At 42.0% G+C, this 24335-nt stretch overlaps 1 protein-coding gene across 1 annotated transcript; it reads left to right on the plus strand.

Annotated features, from left to right (window-relative positions):
* Window positions 1–3563: 3563 nt before the first annotated feature.
* LOC110713294 lies at window positions 3564–5285 on the plus strand. The gene has a single exon (XM_021891753.1). It carries the CDS (start codon window positions 3564–3566, stop codon window positions 5283–5285), a length of 1722 nt encoding a protein of 573 aa, XP_021747445.1.
* The last annotated feature ends 19050 nt before the right edge of the window (window positions 5286–24335 follow it).

The following is a 24335-nucleotide window of genomic DNA, read 5'->3' on the forward strand; positions in this document are numbered from 1 at the left end:
TTGTTGAAAGATGATGATGTTTCAGTAGTTGTTGGCTAGGAATTGGGTGAAACTTGTATGATTGGTTAATTGTGATTTATTTTGGAATTGTGTTGATTGATTGTTGAGATTAAAGTGATTAATAAAGGTTTGCATGTGTGTAATTCGATTATGCCTTGAGAATTATGCTAGATTGAATTGAAATTGCTAATGACACAAACAATTGATTTAAGAATTGCAATTATCAAATTGTTTTGATTGTGATTCTTTTAGTTTGTCATTCATAGTGAACCCTAGCTTAACAATTAGGAGATAACTCTTTGATTCCAACTGATTGCTCTTATCATTAGTCCTCACAACCTTTGCGTGGCATGCTGTTCCCAGGTTGTTGCAATTGACATGATTACTTGTTGATCCCCGTTCCTGGTGTTTTATTTGTTTGATTGATTGTATCGTTAGTTGTTAGTATTCATTCTTACCTTCGTCTTCGACCCAACTTAGGCGCATAAATGAAAGTACTTAAACATTATTGTTCGTTTGGGTTCGACCCTTGACTTCCCTTTATACTCGTATTTAGGTTTGTTTAGTGTTTATAAATTTAGTTTGACCGAAGGAAGAATAGATAACAATCTAATTTTCCCCTCGTAACTTCTAAATGTCTTTTGAAGTATATGTCTAAAACTCTTAGCCACAGTGGGAGTTCACTGGCTTAGTGGGAGCTAAGTATCTCAGTGGGAGCTCACCGACTTAACAAGAGCTAGGTGGTTGAGTGGGAGCTTAATGGCTCATTAAAGGCTAAGATAGATCAAGTGGGATCTAATTAACGGTTTGTTTTACAACAAACTTTTACCCAAAGACAAAATACATGTCTCTTTGTAAGCATTCAAGTGAGACCACGGGCATTACCGCCACAACCTAATTGAGAACATAGTGTTTGTTGCTCTAAGTGGTGTCTTTCTGGAAAGTAACACATTTTCAAAACGACAAGTGGGAGGAAAATGAACTCGATGACAATCGAGCTTAGCAACAAACTAGAACTGAGAATCTTAGAAGACCTTAAAATGGCTTCGTGAGAATAAATACTCAAAAGGACTTTAAAAGTGCCTTAAAAGAGAATTCATTTCTCATAAAACTTTTGAAAAGTTGGAGTAAGATCTAATTAACGGTTTCAAAACTCAGTGTTTGATGCAATAACCCCGTATAGGTATAAAAATCACAAAAGGCTTGGGTTGAATCCTATAAATTTTCTATTAAGTTAGAAATAAACCTAAGACTTACAAGAGTACTATTTACTATTAGTTAGTAAAGGAATAATGTCTTATAAGATAGCTACAACAAAATAAATTTTCGAATAATTGTTAGAGGCCATAAAAAATCCGAGATAGACTCCATGTTTGAAAATCATGTTTGAAACTTGATTAATTTGCATAAAGGGTTTCAGACCCATCGATTGCAAATAAGTTTTCAAAGGGAAAACTAACAAATGTGGAAATGTACTTGCATACATAGCTACATTAGTTGAAAAGGATACAATTAAATTCACGGAGTTGATTTTAAAAAAAACCTATTCACCAATCGGAAATGCTAAAGTCTTTTCGTGATTGTTTTAGCAAAATTGCTCATATGAAATATGGAAAAATAGATACCAAAACCGCCTTCCTAAAATAGGATTTTGGAATTGACTATGAAAATTGTATAAGGATTTTGAAAATCTAGATAAATGCTAGATTTAAAAGCAAGCTCAAGGAATCCGTCATGGGCTTAATGGAAGCATTGCATATAGGAATTGAAACATGTTTTTTCATGAAGTTAATAAGTGGATTGACTTATGGAGAAACATAGAAAATCTTATGGATAAGATGTTTACTGGGAGAAAAAGTAAATTATATAAAGGTCCAACAAAAGGTTTATGAACTCTATTGTGAAATAACTATCAAATACTAAATGTTTAGATTTAATATTATTTTGACAATGGACCAAGCAGAAGACGATACTTAGTACATATTGGTATTAAGATCTATTGTATAGACTTAATAAAATGTTTGAACGTGTAAGGGATTTTACCGTGTTAAACATGAATTGAAGGACTTTGAAAGACTTTCGACCCGTATGTATAAAACTGAGTAAATGCTTGAAATAAGTATAAGCTAGGCTAAATACTAAGTCCAACATGAAAGACTCTAATAGAGACTTTCAACCATATCACACAACAAACAGTTTAGCAAGCCTGAGTGAAACTGAATGAGCTAAAATGTTACATGGATGGAATAAGATTGAAAATTACTCTGCAATTTAATCCATCATGTACGCTATGATATGGAATCGTCGCAGGACTTACATGCTTAGAGCATGTTGTTGATCTTAAGTTTTGATGATGACTCAAGGAACCTAAGCAAACCCATAGGGGCTTTAACTTTTGTCTATTAGCTTTGATGTATTGATAGGTTTTATATGCAACGAAGTTCTAGAGTTAGAATGGAGCATGGAACAAGTCTAAAGGATGAGCTATGGACGAGCATAGAAGACAATCAGAAGCCAAGTTCCTTGAGTGAGGAACTAAAGCTCCAGAGTCGAAGCTTCACTGTGTTCCAAGGAGTCTATTGTATCTTTATTATTTATTTTAGGCTTCTTGTATATATGTTAAGTACATTGTTAATTGATAGGATTTAAGTGGATTTAATTTCAGTTTATAAAGATTTTATTTTTCCTTTCTTTAACAAAGATTAAATTTTATTTCGGAAAAATATCTTTTAAGTAAAAATATCTTATTTATTAAAAGATTTTTTGTTCTGATTTTATCCTAATATTTTGGAAAATCTGACTTGGTAAAACTATTTTTAAAACGGCTTTTACTTGGTAAAGGAGGTTGAGAAAATAAAGGAATCACTTCCTTATTGTGTGCTTCAGCTTGCTGTCCAAGCATCCACGAACTGCACTTCCTTATTTCATGGAAGTTGTGGTATAGTGGGAGCTAAGGCAAACGTAAGGTTTTCAACTGCTTTCCTCCTGTATAAATAAGATCAGTTTTCTGTTTTAAAAAAACACACTTGAGCATTACGATTCTTAGCTTTTCTAAAAGAGTCAAAAATCCACTTAAGTCCTTGAGTGTCTTTGTACTTAGCATCTTAGAAGTTTTATCTTGAGTTGTATTGGGGTAGAGTTTGGGTAAACTCTAGAGTGTGAAATTGCTTTGAGTGAAGCAAGGAGAAAGAGAGAGATTCGAGAGCTCACCTGATTGAGGGATCAGTTGAGGGGGAACTTAAGTTCGTAGAGGAACTTGGGTTTAGAAGTCTTAATTTGTAATAGGTTGTTTTCCCTATTATTATTAAGAGTGGTGATTAAAATCCCTTGTGGTCGTGGTTTTTCTTCTTGATTAAGGCCAAGAAGTTTTCCACGTAAAATCTCTGTTGCACTTTAAAGTTTTTGTTTTAGTTTCTTCAAGAATTCCGCAAAAATTACCCTAGTTCCTCGACAATACAATTCACCCCCCCTCTTGTATTGTTCATTCGAGTTAACAATTGGTATCAGAGCTGGTTCCTCGAAGAAATCAGGAAACCCTGACGAGTTAAGTTCCTGGTATCAAGATGAACAATCACGAGAAACTGGAAGAAGGTTACTCTACGCAGCGTCCTCCTATGTTCAATGGAAAATTCTACACCTATTGGAAGAACAGGATGGTGATTTTTAACAAAGCGGACAACTACCAGGTTGGGATAGTGATCGAAGTTGGTGATTTCGAAATTACCAAAACCACTGCTGAAAATGAGGTAGTACCTAAACCCATGTCTGAATTTGATAAGGAAGATTTTGAGAAAATGGAAATTAATGCACTTGCTGTTAAATTACTTCATTGTGGACTTGGACCCAATGAATACAACCGTGTAATGGGTTGTAAAAATGCTAAAGAAATTTGGGATTTACTTCAAGTCACTCATGAAGGAACTAACGAAGTAAAACTCTCTAAGATTGACTTGCTTATGTCAAAATATGAACGGTTTGAAATGCAACCAAAAGAATCAATTCAGGAAATGTTAACTAGATTTACTAACATTACTAATGAGGTTGTTTCTCTTGGAAAGCAAATCCCTATTGATGACCAGGTCATAAAAGTTCTAAGAAGCCTCCCCAAAGATGAAAGATGGAGAGCCAAGGTAACAGCCTTACAAGAAACAAAGGACTTCACAAAGTTCAATATTGAGCAACTTGCTGGTTCCCTCATAACTCATGAGTTGCACCTAGGATTAAGCAACAGTGAAGGAAACCGAGGAAAAGGCTTGGCTCTCAAAGCTGGAGATCGAGAAGACTCCAAAGTCGATGAAGAAGAGGCTGCTATGCTTGTGAGAAGGTTCAAAAGAATGTTTAACCGAAACAACAAGTCAAGGAACTTCACCAAGAAACCCTCCACTTCAAAAACTGACTCTGGTTGTCACAAATGTGGATCTCTAGAACACTTTATTCGCGAGTGTCCACTTTGGGATACAGAGAAAGGTAAAGGGAAGGCAAAGGAAAAAGTTAAGAGCAACTACAACAAAACTCCTTTCAATAAAACAGACATTAGGAAGGCTATGATTGTTGCCTGGGGAGATTCTAAAAGTGAGGATGAAGAGAAACAACCTGAAGAAGAAACAGCTCATCTATGTCTGATGGCCAAACGTGATGAAAAGGCTTACAACGATGAGCTTGCTAAAGAGGTATTCCTTGATCCTAATGTGCTTAAAACTTATACTAAAGATGCTCTCATTGATTTAGTATTTGAATTGGAAGATGACTGGACTCACACTAGTATTCGTCTAGGTGAAAGTCAAAGAGCTCTCAAAGTCTGCAAGGAACACAGTATGTGGATTGGGAATCAACTAACTGATGTTCAAAGTAGATTTTTTGAACTTTTTGACAAAAATCTTCTCTTAAAAGAAATGAATGAGAAACTCAAGTTTGAAAATATCATGGTTAATGTAGAACTGACTCAATACAAACTTGCTAATGCTGAAGTGTCTCTAAGTTCCTCCTCTGAATCTTTGCCTAAATTCAATGAGGATTATGAAAAATTAAAATGTGATCTTGACGAGTTAAGAATTGAAAAGGAAAAATTGGAGAAGAAACTTGAGCTTCGAAAAGAAAGAAACATTAGCCAGTTTGGAATTCCTAAGTGGATAGAGAATGCTCAAACCAAAAGAACTGAAGGTCTAGGATTCATACGTTCTAAGCATAAGGGCAAGAAAAAATATGTAGACCTGCCTAGTTATAAAGTATGTACCTTCTGTGGTAAAACTGGTCATCTTGTTGCCACGTGTAACAAAAAGGAATAGTCTGTTAGTAAGAATGTTAGGCAAGTTTGGGTAAATAATTTTGATATTGCTTCAACGTCCAAGGAACCCAAGGAAACCTGGGTTCCTGAATCTAACCAATAAGTTCTTTTGCACTAGTGAGGGGGGACAACACGTGGTACCTCAACAGTGGTTGTTCAAAGCATATAACAGGAGATAAATCAAAGTTTCTCTCACTAGAGGCCTATCCAGGAGGAACTGTGACCTTTGGATACAACAAAAAGGGTGAAGTAATTGCTAAAGGAAAAGTAGGAAGGTCCAGTTCTCATTCAATAGAAAATGTACTTTTGGTCGAGGGTTTTGTTTCGGGGTTTTCTGATGTCCTGCGGGAGAGTTACAATTCTGAGACTGGAACCGGACGCCTGTACCTGCAAAACAACGGAGACTCCTGGTGGTGGGAGCTCCGCCTCCAACGGTCAAGTTAGTACTTGATTAAGGAGTAATTAATGCGGAAATTAAAGTGATTGGGTCTCTCTAGGTGAGAGTGTTTAATGTAGGTAATCTTCTTTGTTAGCGTGATCAGCCTGTTATCTCTGTAATCCCCCTTAATGAGGATTAAGGGAGGTATTTATAACCTTGGGAAACGTGCCAATCCTAGGTTTAGGTTAACCTAGGGCTGATTGGGCTTCCCTCGGAAGTTGGGCCTGGGTGGCCGGTTTCTCCATTAGGCATGGAGTATGCCACGTGTCATGACATAATAGGTCCAAGGTGGACGAATAAGTGCGTGCCACGTGGCAAGCCCTGACAGTTCCAACTGGGGGACACTTGGCAGGACCTGATTGGCCCACGTGGCGCATTCCGATTGGTGGGAGCAAAATCCCCTAATCATTTGCCCCTCACAGGTGGCACGTGACTGGTCACGTGTTACCTGTGACAGGTGCCGCACTGTAACAGGCGACGGCCTGCTACAGGTGTCACTCGGCGAAAGGCCGAGAGATTCTCCCGCCCAAATTTTGAATTCTTCAAGTGACCCTTCGCCTTCTCACTTCGCCTATATAAAGGAGTGTTGACTTCAGTCATTTTCACACTTGAGAACTTTGCGAGAGAAAATTCGGGCCCTTGAACTTGCTCTGACATTTTGGACCCTTTTTGCCTACCGCCTGATCTGACAAGCCGACTGCACAAGATTTTCAGAACTCCATCAACGTCACTCGTTCAGGTAACCATCGGTTCTCTTACTCTTAATTTTCTTTATTTTATTCTTTTTTGAAATGGCACCACGGAAGCACACGACACGACCTAGGTTAGTGATACGTCGGTCACCGGGGACGGCTGAATCTAGGACTAGGAGTGCCGCCTGCCCTTTTCCGGACCCATCTTTGCCCTTTATACATAGTCCGACTTTATTTGTGTCTATGCAGAGCATGATGGCCAGAACAAAAAAGACTGCCAGGATCTCAAATTCAGACGGCTCCTCCCGCAGGGTTCCGATTAGTGAGACATCTGACCAGGCGCCAGATGTGGAAGTGAAACAAAGCGGCTTGAAAGCCGGCTGTTCTGAGGGAGGAATCAAAGTGACCCCTTCCCATTTCACAGTTGACAATTCTTCATTCTTTCCTGCTCCTTTTAAAGGAGAGGAGGCGGGCCCCTCCGGGAGAGGGGAGGAGTCGTCCTCTTCGGACTCGTCAGAGGACGATTCCGAGTCTAGCTCTTCTGGCCATGCTTCTCTGGACACAGAAGAGAAAAACAGTCGCCTGCAAGAGGCGAGGCTTTCTCACACAGTTGAGAAGGGGGGAAATTGGGCGGAGCCATCCGCCTCTTACCGAGAGAAAAATACCCCCTACTACTCCACGGTACCTCGGGGCCGGATCACAGCCATGCAAGAGAAAGTGGAGAGCTTTATCGCAAACCACACAATGGGCCCCGACTTTTTAGTGTTCGTGCCGGATCCAGAAGACACAGTCGTCTGGCCGGCTGGTACCAGTTATGATAGCGCCTGCTTTGGCTGCTACGAGGCGGCCATCAAGGCTGGGCTGCGCTTCCCATTACATCCGGCTTTTCAGCGGATCTTGGATGGGTATGAGTTGGGGTTATGGCAGTTAGCCCCGAACTCCTAGGTCAACGTACTCGGCTTTGTGGCCGGGTGCGAACTGCACGGGGTGGAGCCGAGCTTCGAGGCTTTCGCCCACATGAACTACCTCAGCCGGACCCCTAAGGCAGGCGGTACCGGCTGGTATCAATTGACGAGCCACAGGGGCTACCTCATAACGAGAGGTAAAGCAAACAAATGGAAGGACTGGCGGTGCACCTTCTTCATCATTGAGAGTTCAGACACAGAGCTGAACAAGCGCCTCAACAGGTGGAACAGGAATCCGCCCCTTCTTGCAGGCGGCCGCAGCATGCCGCCTGTTCCCCCCAAAGCTAAGAAAGAGATCCTGGATAAAGGACTCTTTAAAGTAGAGTCGAGGGTCGACTCTACTTCAGGGGTACGAGAGCAAGTACCCCTGCACTGCGTCCCGAGCTTCAAATGGCTCTACGACGAGTACTTTTTGGCCGCCTGTGGCCTCAGCAGTCGGTGCTCAAGAGGTAGTCGGCCTGTCGAATACTATGTTGTTCCGCGCATTTTTGTTATAAATTTTATTAACTTTGCAGTTTGTTTTTGCAGCGGACGCCATGAGCAAAATTACCGCCTCCAAGATTGCGGCGGCCATGTTGCGGGCCTCCATCATGCAACAAGCTTCAACCGACTCCCCCAACAAGGGGGCACCCTTGGTGAGCTTCGAACCTTTCACCCTCTTTTTGGAGTTGTGTTCATGCATATACTGACTTTTTTCTTCTTTTTTAGACGGGCGCTCCAAGAGCTTCTTATTCCCAACAGCCGGACCCCAAGGCCCGGAGGACGACTGTTGCGAGCTCTCCTGGTTCTGCCAGGAAACATGCGGCGGTTGAGAAACAGCCAGCCACTTCTTCTAAAACTCCAGCTGGGCCGCCTAGAAGTATGAAGTTGTCCTTGTAAATTTTAGACTTGCTCCCTTTTTTACTAGGTCTAATCCGTTTGTTTATCCTTGATGCAGCCGGCCCTCAGGAGCCTGACTTGGTCGAGGTGGCCAAGTCTATGATCAAGGTCGTTCCTCCAGCTGAAAGGGAGGCGGTCAGGGGTGTCGGCACCCTTGACCTAGACGGGATTGCAGGGGTCCTTGCTGAGGTATACTTAGCTTATTTTTGAGTATTTGATTTCCAGGTCGCCTGTTTTCTTTTTGTTTGGAAACTGACGCCTGTTCCTTTTTACTTAGGCCCTGCTCCGAGTGAACGGCCTTCGCAAGCCGCTTGACCGGAAGAACAAAGAGGTAAAGGCTGCAAAAGCTATGGCCGCCTCTGACTGTGATAAGGCAATGTTTCAAATTGCCCAAAATGAAGTTCTGACCATTGATATTCTTTATTATCAGGCGCAGGCTACCGCCGCTATCCGGGCTCAGTTAGAGGCGGCTCAGAAGAGGAATGGCAAGCTGGAGGCGACCATCAACAACCTCAAGGCCGAGCTGAGACCTCTGCGCCACAAGATGTCCTCATACGAAGCCTTGGAGAAATCCTTGGCCAACGTAAAGGAACGCCTGGTGACCCAGGAGAAGAGTCTTACTCAGGAGCTCTCGGAAAAGGCCGAGCAAGAAAAGAAAGAGCTGGTCCGGGAGATGAAGGAAGACTCTGCTCAAATCCAGCGCATGACTTGGGGCCGCCTCTTCCCCAATGCCGACTTTGCCTCATGGGAAAAAACGTACCGCCAGTGTTCTAACACATATAATCAAGAGATCCTGGCGGCTGCTGAGGAAGAGGCGTTGGAGGAAGCGTTGGAGGAGGAGGAGCCGGTAGTGGCGCTTGTGCCGCTTGGGGGTAATGCATCAAAGAAGGATGCAGCTGAAGCCGAGTCCAGCAAGAAGAGTGCTGACCAGGCGGCAGTTACTAATATTGAAGATCTGCCCCCTTCTTAAGCTTTATGTCTTCTTTCCACGGCCTGCGTGCCGTTTGTTTTGTATTTACCCGGCCAGGGGGCCGGGGCTCTAAATATTTTGCCGGTCTTTGATGACCGGCTTCTTTTTAATGAATTTTTTGTTTTGCTTCAAATTTGTTTAAGTATTGAATATTCTGATATCCAATTGTACATTATACCGACTGTTTTACATGGCCGATAGTTGCAGACAGGTATGAATAGTTAGTCACGCCGCCTATGCCCCTGGACGACTGGTTGTGTGTTTCCAGGATAGACGATCAGTCGGCCATTTATCCAATCGGTATTCGAACCATTTTAAAGACTGGATCCCCTTTAGGCAGGCGGTCCTGTCATTTGTAAAATTTACCAAGTAGGAAAGTGGTTTGACCAAGTAAACATGATTGTTACCTAGTTGCCAAGTAACTGAGTAGTAGACGTATCAAGCGGTTGGTACCGGTTGTTCCCCTTTATTCGCCAATGTTTGTTGGCTTTTAACTCAGGTTGTTAACCTAGGAGGAGTAGTGGTTGAGAGCCCCTGTTTGCTAAAAACATGCGGACGATTCATACCTTTTAGGATCCATACTAAGTTTGAGGGAGTGACTATGAGTTAACGTTGGTGTTACTCAGTCGCCGTCACTCCTGCTTGAGTAGTAAAGGTACCAGGCGGCGGAGGCCGACTGAACCTTTTGATTCGCCAATGTTTGTTGGCTATTAACTCAAGAGGTACCCCCTGCATTTATCCCAAGTAATACAGGCGGTCATCTGACTCTGATGTCAACTGCTACCACTGGTTTGGTTAGTGATAGAGTTATCCTTGTCTCAAAAACGGCTACGTGGTTGCCCTTGGGGGACAGTCGTATAGGTGCCGTGTAATTAGTTTATAGAGCAATGTTCCACCCAAAAGGGAGCTGCTCTCTGCGACGAATTTCATCCGGAGGGATGCCGCCAGACGCCTACTATGATGTTGGGACATGTCGTATTAGTTTTGAAGATTTGATCAGTTGGCTTGGCGCCTGGTCTGATCATTCGGCATGTGGCCATGGTTAGTTCTTGGTGAACGTAGGTGCTAAGTAAGAGGAGGGTAGCCGCCTGTTTAGGCACAAGGTCGGCCAGGACCTAATCGTTTTTAGCTAAGAATAAGGGGGGTGGCTATGTGTTTGGAACCAGTCGGCCCACTTCTATGGAGAGTAGCCGACTTTATGTCCAGACGACATGCCCTTATGGTGAGTAAAATACTCGATGGAGAGTAAGCGACTGTAAAGGTACAGGCGGCATGCCCCTCTGAAGATAGAGTAAAATACTCGATGGAGAGTAGCCGACTGTAAAGGTACAGGCGGCATGCCCCTCTGAAAGAGTAAAATATTCAATGGAGAGTAGCCGACTGTAAAGGTACAGACGACATGCCTCTCTGAAGAGAGTAAAATTCTCAATGGAGAGTAGCCGACTGTAAAGGTACAGACGGCATGCCCCTCTTAAGTAAGAATAAAAATTAAACATGGAGAGTATCCGACTATTTGTTAGTAGGCGTGCCCCTCTTAGTACAAAATTGAATATTAAGTGCAAACTTTTATTAAGTAGCCCTTGAGTATTTACATCATTCAAAAGAAATATTTCTTAAGATTATCTACATTCCAAGTTCGAGGCAACGGTCGTCCGTCTGGTGTTTCCAGCCGGTAGGTACCGTCCCTGACCTCTTCACAGATTCGGTAGGGTCCTTTCCAGTTGGGAGTTAGCTTGCCAGACTCATTAGCCCTACCAACTGCTTCCATTTTTCTAAGTACAAAGTCCCCTACTTTGAGTGGACGCCTGTGTACTTTTTTGTTGTATGATCTAGTCATTCTCAGGCTGTAAATTTCATGGCGCAAGACAGCATTGCCCCTCCTTTCAGGAAGTGAGTCTAATGCCAGGCGCATGGCTTCCCAGTTTTCCTCTTCGTCATATAGCATTACTCGAAGAGTCGGCTCGTAGTGTTCTATTGGAAGAACAGCTTCCGCACCATAAGTTAGGAGGAATGGTGTTTCTCCAGTCGCGCCTTTTTCAGTCGTCCTAATGGCCCAGAGAACATGTGGTAATTCATCCGCCCATAGGTCGCCTGCTCATTCAATCTTTTTCTTGAGACTGTCTGAGATGATTTTATTAAAGGCTTCTACCTGGCCGTTTCCTTGTGGACGGCCGACAGATGCAAAGTAGTGTGCAATTCCTTGGTCATCCAACCAGCTTTTGAGAACAGGCGTCTCAAATTGGGGACCATTATCAAAAACCATAGACATGGGAACCCCGAACCGAGTGATGACATTTTTTCCAAATGAATGAAATTACATCCTTCGTCTTGATTCCCTTTACAGCTTCCGCCTCTACCCATTTAGTGAAGTAGTCGACGGCAACAAGTATGTACCTCCTTCCGCCTGTAGCAGGCGTATATGGACCCAGAATGTCCATGCCCCACTTAGCAAACGGTAGTGGGCTATGAATGGTAGTGAGGTCAGTAGCCGGACGGTGAATTAGTTTGCCAAACCTTTGGCACTTGTTACACTTTTTCACCATCACCATCGCATCTGCTTCTAAGGTAGGCCAAAAGTAGCCCTGCCGCCTTACCCGTTGAGCAAGCGTCCTACCGCCTATATGGGAAGCACAGTAACCAGAGTGAAGATCATCTAGTATCTCTCGTCCCTTTTCTGGAGTAACACACTTTAAGAAGGGTTGAAGGTACCCCCTTTTGTGAAGTTCTCCCTTTATTATTTCAAAACAGGTTGCTCGTTTTTTCAGTGCTGCCGCCTGTTGATGATCATCCGGCAGGGTACCATTTGCCAGATATGCCCTGATTGGATCCATCCAGGTTGAGCTTCTGTCTAGGATTCCAACAGGTCTTCCTCGATGCTTCTCTTCTCCATTACTTCCCAAAAAACAGTTCGAGGAGTATCAGAGGAGGCGGATGATGCTAATTTTGACAGTGCATCCGCCTGGTTGTTTCCTGATCTCGGCACTTGGATCAGATGGAAATCCTCAAGGGAGCTGACTGCTTGTCGGACCGCCTGTAAATACTTGATCATGGCCAGATGGGTTGCTTGATATTCTCCATTGTACTGACTCACTATCAATTGTGAATCGGAACCGGCGTCTATTTTTCTTGCCCCTGCCGCCTTGCACATGCGGATTCCGGCTAGTAAAGCTTCATATTCTGCCTCATTGTTTGAGGCCTGAAAACTAAAGCGTAGAGCATACTCGTACCTGTCGCCCTCCGGCGACTAACATATGACGCCTGCTCCACAGCCATTTGAAGTAGAGCTTCTGTCCACATATACCTTCCAGACTTGGTCTGGAACTTGAGAGTCAGGGGGACGAGTCATCTCAACAATAAAGTCAGCAAAGGCTTGTCCCTTCACTGCTTTTCTAGGCTCGAAAGTAACTTCGAGGCTCTGAATTTCTATGGCCCATTTGATCATTCGGACTGACGACTCCATGATGGTCAATGGCCGCTTGATAGGTTGGTCTGTATACACGACGACTGCATGTGCCAAAAAGTAGGGCTTCAATTTTTTAACAGCCATGAAGAGTGCAAGACCAAATTTCTCCACTAAGGGATACCTCAACTCGGCATTTTTCAGTACGTGACTGACAAAGTAGACCGGGAGCTGACAGCCGTCTCTTTCAGCAAGGAGAACAGCGCTTAACGCATGATCAGAGACTGTCAGGTACATGTAGAGTACTTCTTTGGGCAAAGGGTTGACCAGCCTCGGCAAGGAATGCAAGTGAACTTTCAATTTCTGGAAGGCGGCCTCAGCATCCGGCCCCCATTCAAACCTTGCCTTTTTCTTAATTGCCTGGAAAAAGTATAAGCAATTGTCGCCTGATCGGCTTAGAAATCTTCCCAAGGCCGCCAGACAACCTGTTAACTTCTGAACCTCTCGGATGGTACGAGGCGACTGCATGTCAATGACCGCCTGCACCTTCTCAGGGTTTGCCTCTATTCCTCTCTGATTGATAAGGAATCCGAGAAATTTCCCAAACTCAACTCCAAAGACACATTTCTTGGGATTAAGCATGACATGGTGCCGCCTGAGTGTGGCGAAAGTTTCTCGGAGGTCCGACAGATGATCTTTCTGAAGTTTAGTCTTGACAATCATATCATCAATGCATGCCTCGACGTTTCTCCCAATCTGATCAAAGAACACAGTGTTTATCATTTGCTGGAAGGTAGCCGGGGCATTCTTAAGACCAAACGGCATAACCGTGTAACAGTATAACCCCTGATCAGTGACGAAGGCCGTCTTCTCCTGATCTTTCTTCCATAAAGGAATTTGATGGAAACCAGAGTAGGCGTCCATAAAGCTCATCAAAGCATGGCCGGTTGTTGAGTCGACCAGGTTATCAATTTTAGGCAGAGGGTAACTGTCTTTGGGGCACGCCTTGTTTAAGTCTGTGTAGTCTACACACATTCGCCAGGTGCCATTCGGCTTTTTAACAAGCACCACATTTGCAACCCAGTCTGGGAAGTAACATTGCCGAATGAACCCTGCGTCAAGTAATTTTTTAACTTCGGCGGCTGCCGCCTGACTTCTTTCTTCGCCATGGTTCCGCTTCTTCTGTCGTACCGGCTTCTTTTTCGGATCCACGACTAGTTTATGTACCGCCAGATCAGGACTAATGCCTGGCATTTCATGGACTTCGAATGCAAAGATGTCCTTGTATTCTTTCAATAGTTTGTGAAAGTCGTCACTAAGGTCTCTCAGTGCAGTCGTCCCAACTTTGACTGTTCGGTCAGGACGTGAGTCGTCTAGGATCAGGTCCGTATGCTCACCAGCCGGCTGAGGGCGGAATTCATCCGACCGCTCCTCTGCCAATGATTGCTATTTTCTGTCTTTTCTTGCGGCCCCTTTCTGGGATGCCTTTCTCTTCTTGTCGCCTGCATTTTGAACAGGCGCACTCTCCTTGACATTGTCAAGGTCTATTTTTCCACCACTCGACCCAGTGGCTTTAACAATGGGCTTGACATCCGAGAGATAGCACTCTCGGGCCATCCTCTGATCTCCCCTTAGGGACCCGACGGTCCCATTATCCCTCTCAAACTTGAGCAACATAAGAGATGGGATTATAACAGCCTTGGAATTATTCAGGGTTGGTCGTCCCAAAATCATGTTGTAGGCCGAGAGTTCTTCTACTACCAGGAACCGGACTACCATGTGTCGTCCTTCCCCTTTTTCGCCCAGGCGGATGGGTAAATCCACTCGTCCCACTGGGTGGACGACTCCTCCTCCAAACCCTACTAAAGGGTGGGAGGCCGGATGTATGCAATCAGTCTGATATTTAGTTTCGACAGACATTTGCTACTGATGAGATATGAGGAGCTTCCGTTATCTATGAGGATTCGGCCAACTCTCTGGTTGGCCACTTTACATTCAATAACGATAGGGTCGTCATGCGGCCCTCTTACCCCTCCTAGATCTTCTTCAGTGATGACAATCTCAGGAAATGAATATTTGGACGGCCGTTCTTGGTGAACAGAATTTACATCTAACCGCCTGATATTGTCTTTGTTGCCCCTAATAGTGGGGCCGCCTCCTGAGAAGCCGCCTGCAATGGTGTAGACGACTACATCATCTGTATCGGAGCTGTCGGCCTGTTGATTCTTTTTGGCCGACTGCTTTTTTGAGGAAGTGTTCCTCGTAGATTTCTTGACATAAGTGTCAAGATCACCTTGCTCAGCCAGGCGGTCCAGATACCGCATGAGACTGATGCAGTCATTGGTGTGATGACCAACATCTTCATGATAAGCACAAAATTTTTCTTGGTTCCGGTTGTTTGCAGAACCCTTCATGGGGACCGGCTTCTCAATTGAGATCCATCCCTTGATTTCTTTTAGGATAAACTGGTTATCCTTGTTAAACGCATACTTTGGGGAGTAGGGTTTGAATTCTTTTTTCTTTTTCTAGGCCAGCTGTTTAGAGGAATCAGCCGCCCAGACCTCTTTTCTTTTCTCGTCTTTGTTGGACGACTGCTTCTGTCGTCCTTCTCTTTTGTCGGACCTTTTACCGTCCGACTGTTTTCCCTTACTACAAAGATCAGTCGCCTGTATATAGGCTTCCGCTTCAATCAAGGCCTCTTGAAGAGTCGCCACCCTCTTTCGAACCAAATCAAATTTGAAGGTCGACCCGTCCTTGAGACCTCTGAAAAAGTCAGTATAGGCTACTTCATCCGGTAACCCTTGAATCTTTATTCTCATCAGGTTAAACCGCCTGATGTAAGAACGAAGCCCCTCCTTCTCGCCCTGCTGAATTGTTCCTAAATCAAGGGTCGTCTTCTTCGCAGGGATGTTCATGGCGAAGTTGGAGGTGAATAAGTAAGCAAGCGTCCTGAAGCTATTTACACAACCAGTGGGTAGGTTGTCGAACCATTGTTGTGCGATTCCATTGAGAGTCGCTGGGAAACACTTGCACCAAGTGGGATCATCCAACCCTTGAAGGTACATCAGTTTAGTGAAGGCCATAAGATGGTCTTCTGGGTTAGTAGTGCCGTCATAGGCGCCTACTAATACATTTTTCACTTTGGCCGGCTGAGCGGCTTCAGTAATTTCCTTGGAGAAAGCCGACGGCTGTTCACCAAGTCTAAGCAACCGTAGCTGCCAGTCCATAGGTTGGACATTTTTTGCTGCATGTCCACCAAACGGAGGTGGCTGTAAAAAATACTGTTGTTGCGGCACAAACGGCAAGTTTGGTACCGCCTGGTCGCTATGAAAGCCAGACTGACGGGAGGTGCCGCCTGACTGACTCTCATGATACGACTGCGTATGCCTCATTGAGGTATTTCGCAGACTGTCTTGGAAGTTTGAAGTAGAGGCCGACTCTAACAATCGGTCACTCTTCTTCTGCTCTAGCAGTAGCCGAGCGTCTGTGTATGATTTCCTCGACCCGTCCGCCTGAATATGACGAACAGGTTTCCTATTTCCTGGAGTAGGAAAACGGTATTTTGTGAAATCAAGGGCAGTCGGCTCCCACTTCCTGGATTTAGGATGAGGAGTCGCCTCTCGCCCTTGAACTGGCTTCCTCTTCAGTGAAGTGGAAGGTTTCTTAGCCGACTGCTCCTTGTCCAGAGCAGGCGGCTTCTTGTTGATCAACTCTTGAATTTCTCCCTTGAAGTCCCTCATGAAGGTCATGAGTTCGTTCCTTGTGATGGGAGCAGACCCATCAGTCGGCTGCTGCCGAACAGGCGGTGCGCCTGCTGGCTCGCTTCCTGTTTGAAGATGTTCCCGTTCCCTCCTTTCGGTATGACGGGTACGTCGGGCCCTTAGGGTCCTGTCTGAAGCTGTGTGAGCTTCAACTTCAAATTCACTCTGTATCGTGGTCCGACTGAACTTGAGGGTCGTCTAGGGGACGCCTCTCTTCAGGAGTCGGTACAGACTTGGATGCCATCTCAGAAGTACTCTCCCCACAGACGGCGCCAAATGTTTCGGGGTTTTCTGATGTCCTGCGGGAGAGTTACAATTCCGAGACTGGAACCGGACGCCTGTACCTGCAAAACAACGGAGACTCCTGGTGGTGGGAGCTCCGCCTCCAACGGTCAAGTTAGTACTTGATTAAGGAGTAATTAATGCGAAAATTAAAGTGATTGGGTCTCTCTAGGTGAGAGTGTTTAATGTAGGTAATCTGCTTTGTTAGCGTGATCAGCCTGTTATCTCTGTAATCCCCCCTTAATGAGGATTAAGGGAGGTATTTATAACCTTGGGAAATGTGCCAATCCTAGGTTTAGGTTAACCTAGGGCTGATTGGGCTTCCCTCGGAAGTTGGGCCTGGGTGGCCGGTTTCTCCATTAGGCATGGAGTATGCCACGTGTCATGACATAATAGGTCCAAGGTGGACGAATAAGCGCGTGCCACGTGGCAAGCCCTGACAGTTCCAACTGGGGGACACTTGGCAGGACCTGATTGGCCCACGTGGCGCATTCAGATTGGTGGGAGCAAAATCCCCTAATCAGGTTTGATGCACAATTTGCTGAGCATATCACAATTTTGTGATAAAGGAAACTCTGTAAGTTTTACTTGTGATTCATGCAACATCATTAATGATAAAACAGGAAGGGTTGTTCTTGAAGGAACTAGAAAAGGGAACACATACATTGTGGATCTAAATTTTGTTCCAAGGAACAACCTTACCTGCTTGAGTGCCATTAATGATGATCCCTTATTATGGCATAAACGTTTTGGACATGCTAGCTTCTCACTCATGGATAAACTTAGAGCAAGGAACTTAGTTATATGGCTTCCCTCAGTCAAGTTCCTCATACAACATATCTGTGATGCATGTGTGAGAGGAAAGCAAGTCAGGTCTTCTTTTAAAAGCAAAAACATGGTCAGCACCACAAAGCCATTGGAGCTAATTCATATAGATTTGTGTGGTCCCATGCGTGTACAAAGTAGAAGTCAAAAGAAATATGTTTTAGTTATTATTGATGATTTTTCTAGATTTACATGGGTGATATTTCTGTCTAGCAAGGATGAAATTTTTTATGAATTTGTGTCCTTTGCCAAAAGTAGTTGAAAGGAAGAACAGGACTCTAGAAGACATGGCAAGAACTATGCTCATAGCAAGTGGTCTTCCAAGAAACTTCTGGGCTGAAGCTATTAATACTACATGTTATATTATTAATAGAGTTATGATGAGACCAATCATAAATAAGACTCCTCAAGAACTGTTTAAGGGCAGGAAACCCAATATTTCTCACTTTCGAGCTTTTGGATGCAAGTGCCTTGTTCATAATAATGGGAAAAGGAACATAGGAAAATTTGATGAAAGAAGTGATGAAGCTGTGTTCCTTTGCTATGCATCAAATAGCAAAGCTTACAGAGTTTACAATAAAAATACATTGTGTGTATAAGAAAGCATTCATGTGATATTTGATGAATCTAATATGTTTATGAATGTGCAGGAACAAGACAATAATGATTATGAAATTGGTATGATTAGAGACAGGGAAGAAGATGAAGAAACCTCCAAGCAAACCAAGGAAGTAAGAGAGGAACCTTAGCAAGAACATAAAGAAAATGCTGAAGTTCCAAATCAATAAAACCCGGAGGAACAAGATCATGGAGAACCTGGCAACAAGGAAAATGGAGAAGAAACTGAAGAAGAAGTGCCTCAAATAGGAGTTCCTGCCAGAGAATTTCAACCAAAGCCATTTAGATATCGAGGCTCTCATCCAACAGACCTTATTATAAGTGATATTGGTAAAGGAACTCAGACCAGATCACAGTTGAGGAACTTCTATGCCTTTCAAGCCTTCCTATCCATTATTGAGCCAAGGAATCATGATGAAGCACTAATGGATGCAGACTAGATAATTGCCATGCAAGATGAACTCATTGATTTCGAAAGGAACAAGGTCTGGCATCTTGAAGAGAAACCTAAATACAAAAGGTTATAGGGCTCAAGTGGGTATTCAGGAACAAGCAGGATGAATATGGAACAATTGTGAGAAACAAAGCAAGACTTGTTGTGAAGGGCTATAATCAGTAAGAAGGTATTGACTTTGAAGAAACTTTTGCTCCTGTTGCTAGATTAGAAGATATTAGAATCTTAATTGCTTTTGCCTCTTTCATGGGTTTCAAACTATATCAAATGGATGTTAAGTGTGCTTTCTTAAATGGTTTTCTTGAAGAAGAGGTGTTCGTGGAACAACCTCCTGGTTTTGAAAATCCCCAATTTCCTAATCATGTTTTTAAGCTTGATAAAGCTCTTTATAGGCTGAAACAAGCACCTAGAGCTTGGTATGAGAGGCTCTCTAAGTTCCTTCTTCAAAATGATTTTAAAAGAGGTAAAGTAGATAAAACTTTGTTTTTAAAATCTAAAGGAACTGACTTACTAGTTGTTCAAATATATGTTGATGATATTATTTTTGGAGCAACTAAAGAAAACTTGTGCAAGTACTTTGCTGAGCTAATGAGTGGTGAATTTGAGATGAGCATGATGGGGGAACTCAACTTCTTTATTGGACTACAAATCAAACAAACTGAAAGAGGTATTGCAATTCACCAACAAAAGTATGTCAAGGAACTGCTGAAGAAATATAACCTTGACCAAGCAAAGACCAACCATACTCCAATGGGAACATGCACAAGGTAAGATGAATATCTACAAGGAACTAGTGTAGATCAAACCAAATACTGAGGTATGATTGGATCCCTTTTATACTTAACTGCTAGCAGACCTGATAATGCATTTAGTGTTGGCTTATGTGCAAGGTTTCAATCTAATCCTAAGGAGTCACACCTTACAGCAGTAAAAAGGATCCTACGATATCTCAAAGGAACTGACCATCTTTGTCTCTTTTATCCTAGAAGTGATACATTTGATTTAAAAGGTTTTGCAGATGCTGACTATGCAGGAGATTTGGTGAGTAGGAAGAGTACTTCAGGAATGATTCAGTTTCTCGGGCCATGCCTAGTTTCTTGGGGATCCAAGAAACAGAAAACAGTGGCCTTGTCAACTGCTGAAGCTGAATATGTGGCAGCTGCTGCCTGCTGTTCTCAAGTACTTTGGATAAAACAACAACTAAGAGATTATGGTATGAATTATAATTGCATTCCTATTTATTGTGATAATACTAGTGCCATATGCATTTCAAAAGATACAGTTCATCATTCTCGTGTGAAACATATTCACATACGGCATCATTTCCTTAAGGATAATGTGGAAAAAGGCTTAATTAAGTTAAATTTTTGTGAAACTGAAAATTAAATTGCTGACATTCTTACTAAGCCTTTGAGCAGGGACAAATTTGAAAAGATGCGCATGGAACTTGGTATGATACAATTGAGTTAAGAAGACCTCAAGTTCCCCCAAGGTATAAGTCAATCATGCATGCATTATATGTATCTTACCCAATAAGAATATGTGAAAACATAGTCCTAAGCATTAGAATGTATGGCATTACATATAGGATTGTGGCTGTATGTGAAGAAATCAAGTTGCATTTGGCATGTCTATGTTATAACAAACTATGTTGATTTGTTCCTAGTTCCTCCGAAATAATCTATAAGATTTTGTTCTATCTTTTTGAGAATTAATTAACTAATCAGTTGATTATTTTATCTCTTAAAATCTTATCTTTTATTTTGAATTATTCCTCATTGCTTATCTTTTAAAATTAAAATTCATCTCTCAAAAAAATTGTTGATTAAATACCCGTGACTGTTTGCATTCAATTCAAAGTTTCTAATAACTTACCTAAAGCTTTCATGTCAAGTCACATTAATTCTTTAAACTGACCATGTTAAAAGTAATTTCTCTATCCTTCATCAAACGACACCTGCACTATTCAATTAACCTTCCACATTCTTCCACCGACTCTTTTATCCCTTAAAATTCCACCTCTATAAAATGACACCAAACCCTACACACTGTTCCTCACCTCCTCACTCTGTAAAATACACCCTACATTTTACCGATTCAGCGAATTCACCCATGGATGTTTCACCAAAACCTCAAGTTACCCCTCAAAAAGATTCACCCATGGATATCGAGCAAGAGAATCAATCAAAACCCTTTGTTGAAAAACCAAAGAACTTGCTTGCTGAGTCAAAGAAACGAAAACTGGAGGAACTTGAGGATTAGGGCTTGGAAGAATTAGGAGAAAAAATTCAGTTGGAAAATTCTCCATTTCATAAGAAAGTCAAAGCAAGTTCTGAACGCTTCATTCATGGTTTCTGCATCAACTTGCCATGGTGTGAAGTAAGTAAGTATTCTGAATTACTTGAAATCTTAGAGGCTCAAAATTGGGTGCAATTGTTTAGTGAAAGTTACTATAATGTGCTTGCTCATGCTCCTTTGAAAGAATTATGTGCAAATTTTAAGAATTATGATGGTGTTTGTGTATCAAGAGTTAAAAACAAGAAAATTAGTTTTGATGCTGATTATTTATATGCTATCTTTGGAACTCCGAGTGAGGGGTTTGATGAATATTTTAAAGGAGCTACTGATAAAAGTGTAGGTGATGTGCCCATAAAAGATATTGTGGAATCAATTGGTGGAAAGGTGTCTAAAGTTCAAACTAATCATAATTTGTTCTCTCCCATTCTATCTTTGGAACTCCGAGTGAGGGGTTTGATGAATATTTTAAAGGAGCTACTGATAAAAGAGTAGGTGATGTGCCCATAAAAGATATTGTGGAATCAATTGGTGGAAAGGTGTCTAAAGTTCAAACTAATCATAATTTGTTCTCTCCCATTCAAAAACTATTGTTTATCTTTGTGCATTTAGCCATTGTTCAAAGAACTCAACACAGGCATGAGGCTAACCACGTTGATGCTATGCTGATGTACTGCCTTGAAAACAAAATACAAATCAATTTCCCTTCCATCATGATAAAAAACCTCACCCACTGTCTTGCAAACCATTTGAAGGTTGGATATGCAAATCTGATCATTACTCTCATTGAGAGTTTTGGTATTTCTGTGGAGAACTGTGAACATATCAAACTACAAACCAATCATTTTGTTCAACCCAAAACCCTTGAAAGGAGAAACTTGCATGTTGTTGATGGGTATTACCCAATTCCTTCCTAAACAAACTCCTAAGGCTAAGGAAAGAGTTAAGGTTCTGACTGAGGAAGAGGAGTTGGACAAATGGCTGGAAGAAGAGGCAAATGAGGGAGAGGAAGAAATCGGAAAAGTAATGCTTCAGCTGCTAGGAAAAGGAAGAGCATTAGGTTGGCTATTAAGCCAAAAACGAAAGCTGAGGCTCCAGCTGCTTTTGTGGATCTCAGTGAAGAGAAAGCCTTTGTTCAGGGGGAATAGGGAATTTTTATGAATGAATCTATCACTCGTTCTGCTCCAGTAAGTGCAGGTACAGGTTTTGCTGCCTTTGGTTCTGTGAGTTCCACCTTGGAACAGAAGGCACTCAAAGATGCTGTCAAGCTATTGTCTGATGCTCAACCAACTCTGCTCTTTAGGATTGGAGCTCTTGAGAAGCTAGTAGGAGACCTGGTGCATGCTGCTAAGGAACTCACCTCAGCAATGAAGGAAAGCACTTCAATTCTCTCTCAAGGCCAGGTTGAGTTGTTGAAGAAGCTGGAAGAGATTGTTGTTGAAGAAGAAGTTGCTGAGGAAAAAGAAGAAGAGCACAAGACCCCAGCCCCTACAGCCTAATCCTATTTTCTGCCTAACTCATATATCAAACTATCTTTTAATCTTGGTCTGTATTAAACTTGGTTTATTATGCTTCTTTTGGTCTGTAACAATTAAACAGGGTATATTCTTTTGTTTTTGACGTTCTAGAGGAACATCATTTTGTTTATATGGATGTTGCTTGCTTGCTTTATGACTATTTTCATACTATTTCTGCCTATATGTGCTTTATTCTATGCTTTGGACACAAACCAATAAAATGGTGTTGTGTTAAGATATGTATATTTGTGTGCATTAATTTTGATGAACGCCAAAAGGGGGAAAAGAAGGCAAACTCAATTGTTGACAAGCTCTCCATCCGTTTATAATAGAAGGTATAACTATAACTTTCATTCAGTTCCTTGTTTATATTTAGCTAGTTCATTTTTGTTTTACGTTTTTTGTTTTCTGATTGTCTTTTAAAAATTTTTATTTTGTGAGTTTGCTTAGGTTTGTCATTCATCAAAAAGGGGGAATATTGTTGATCTTAAGTTTTGACGATGACTCAAGGAACCTAAGCAAACCCATAGGGGCTTTAACTTTTGTTTATTAGCTTTGATGTATTCACAGCTTTTATATGCAACGAAGTTCTAGAGTTAGAATGGAGAATGGAACAAGTCTAAAGGATGAGCTATGGACGAGCATAGAAGACAATCAGAAGCCAAGTTCCTTGAGTGAGGAACTGAAGCTCCAGAGTCGAAGCTTCACTGTGTTCCAAGGAGTCTATTGTATCTTTATTATTTATTTTAGGCTTCTTGTATATATGTTAAGTACATTGTTAATTGATAGGATTTAAGTGGATTTAATTTCAGTTTATAAAGATTTTATTATTCCTTTATTTAACAAAGATTTAATTTTATTTCGGAAAAATATCTTTTAAGTAAAAATATCTTATTTATTAAAAGATTTTCTGTTATGATTTTATCCTAATATTTTGGAAAATCTGACTTAGTAAAACTATTTTTAATACGGCTTTTACTTGGTAAAGGAGGTTGAGAAAATAAAGGAATCACTTCCTTATTGTGTGCTTTAGCTTGCTGCCCAAGCATCCACGAACTGCACTTCCTTATTTCATGTAAGTTGTGGTATAGTGGGAGCTAAGGCAAACGTAAGGTTTTCAACTGCTTTCCTCCTGTATAAATAGGATCAGTTTTCTGTTTTGAAAAACACACTTGAGCATTACGATTCTTAGCTTTTCTAAATGAGTCAAAAATCCACTTAAGTCCTTGAGTGTCTTTGTACTTAGCATCTTAGAAGTTTTATCTTGAGTTGTATTGGGGTAGAGTTTGGGTAAACTCTAGAGTGTGAAATTTCTTTGAGTGAAGCAAGGAGAAAGAGAGAGATTCGAGAGCTGAAATGATTGAGGAATAAGTTGAGGGGGAACTTAAGTTCGTAGAGGAACTTGAGTTTAGAAGTCTTAATGTGTAATAGGTTGTTTTCCCTATTACTATTAAGAGTGGTAATCAAAATCCCTTGTGGTCGTGGTTTTTTCTTCTTGATTAGGGCCAAGAAGTATTCCACGCAAAATCTCTCTTGCACTTTAAAGTTTTTGTTTAAGTTTCTTCAAGAATTCCGCAAAAATTACCCTAGTTCCTCGACAATACAATTCACCCCCCCTCTTTTATTGTTCATTCGAGTCAACACATGTGAAGTATGTATGTAGTACCAATCAACCTGAATCTATGTAATAGATCGTTAGATTATTGCCAAGAACATCCAAGTACTTTGATAAGTAACAGGATGAGTTCTTGACTTGTGGAAACAAATACAATTTGAGAATTGATGATGCAAGCACAAACCTTAAAAGGAATTAGATCCATAACAAGGAAGCCGTTTATAAGCACGAGCTAATAATAAGTCGTGGCTTGAGAATGGTATCATGGACGTGCATCCATGTGTAATGTGCAGGAATTTAAGGAAAATTTCCATGATCACAAGTGATTAGGGTATCCCA

This window comes from Chenopodium quinoa, unplaced genomic scaffold, assembly GCF_001683475.1.
Source record: "Chenopodium quinoa cultivar QQ74 unplaced genomic scaffold, ASM168347v1, whole genome shotgun sequence".
NCBI classification, from domain to species: Eukaryota; Viridiplantae; Streptophyta; class Magnoliopsida; order Caryophyllales; family Amaranthaceae; genus Chenopodium; species Chenopodium quinoa.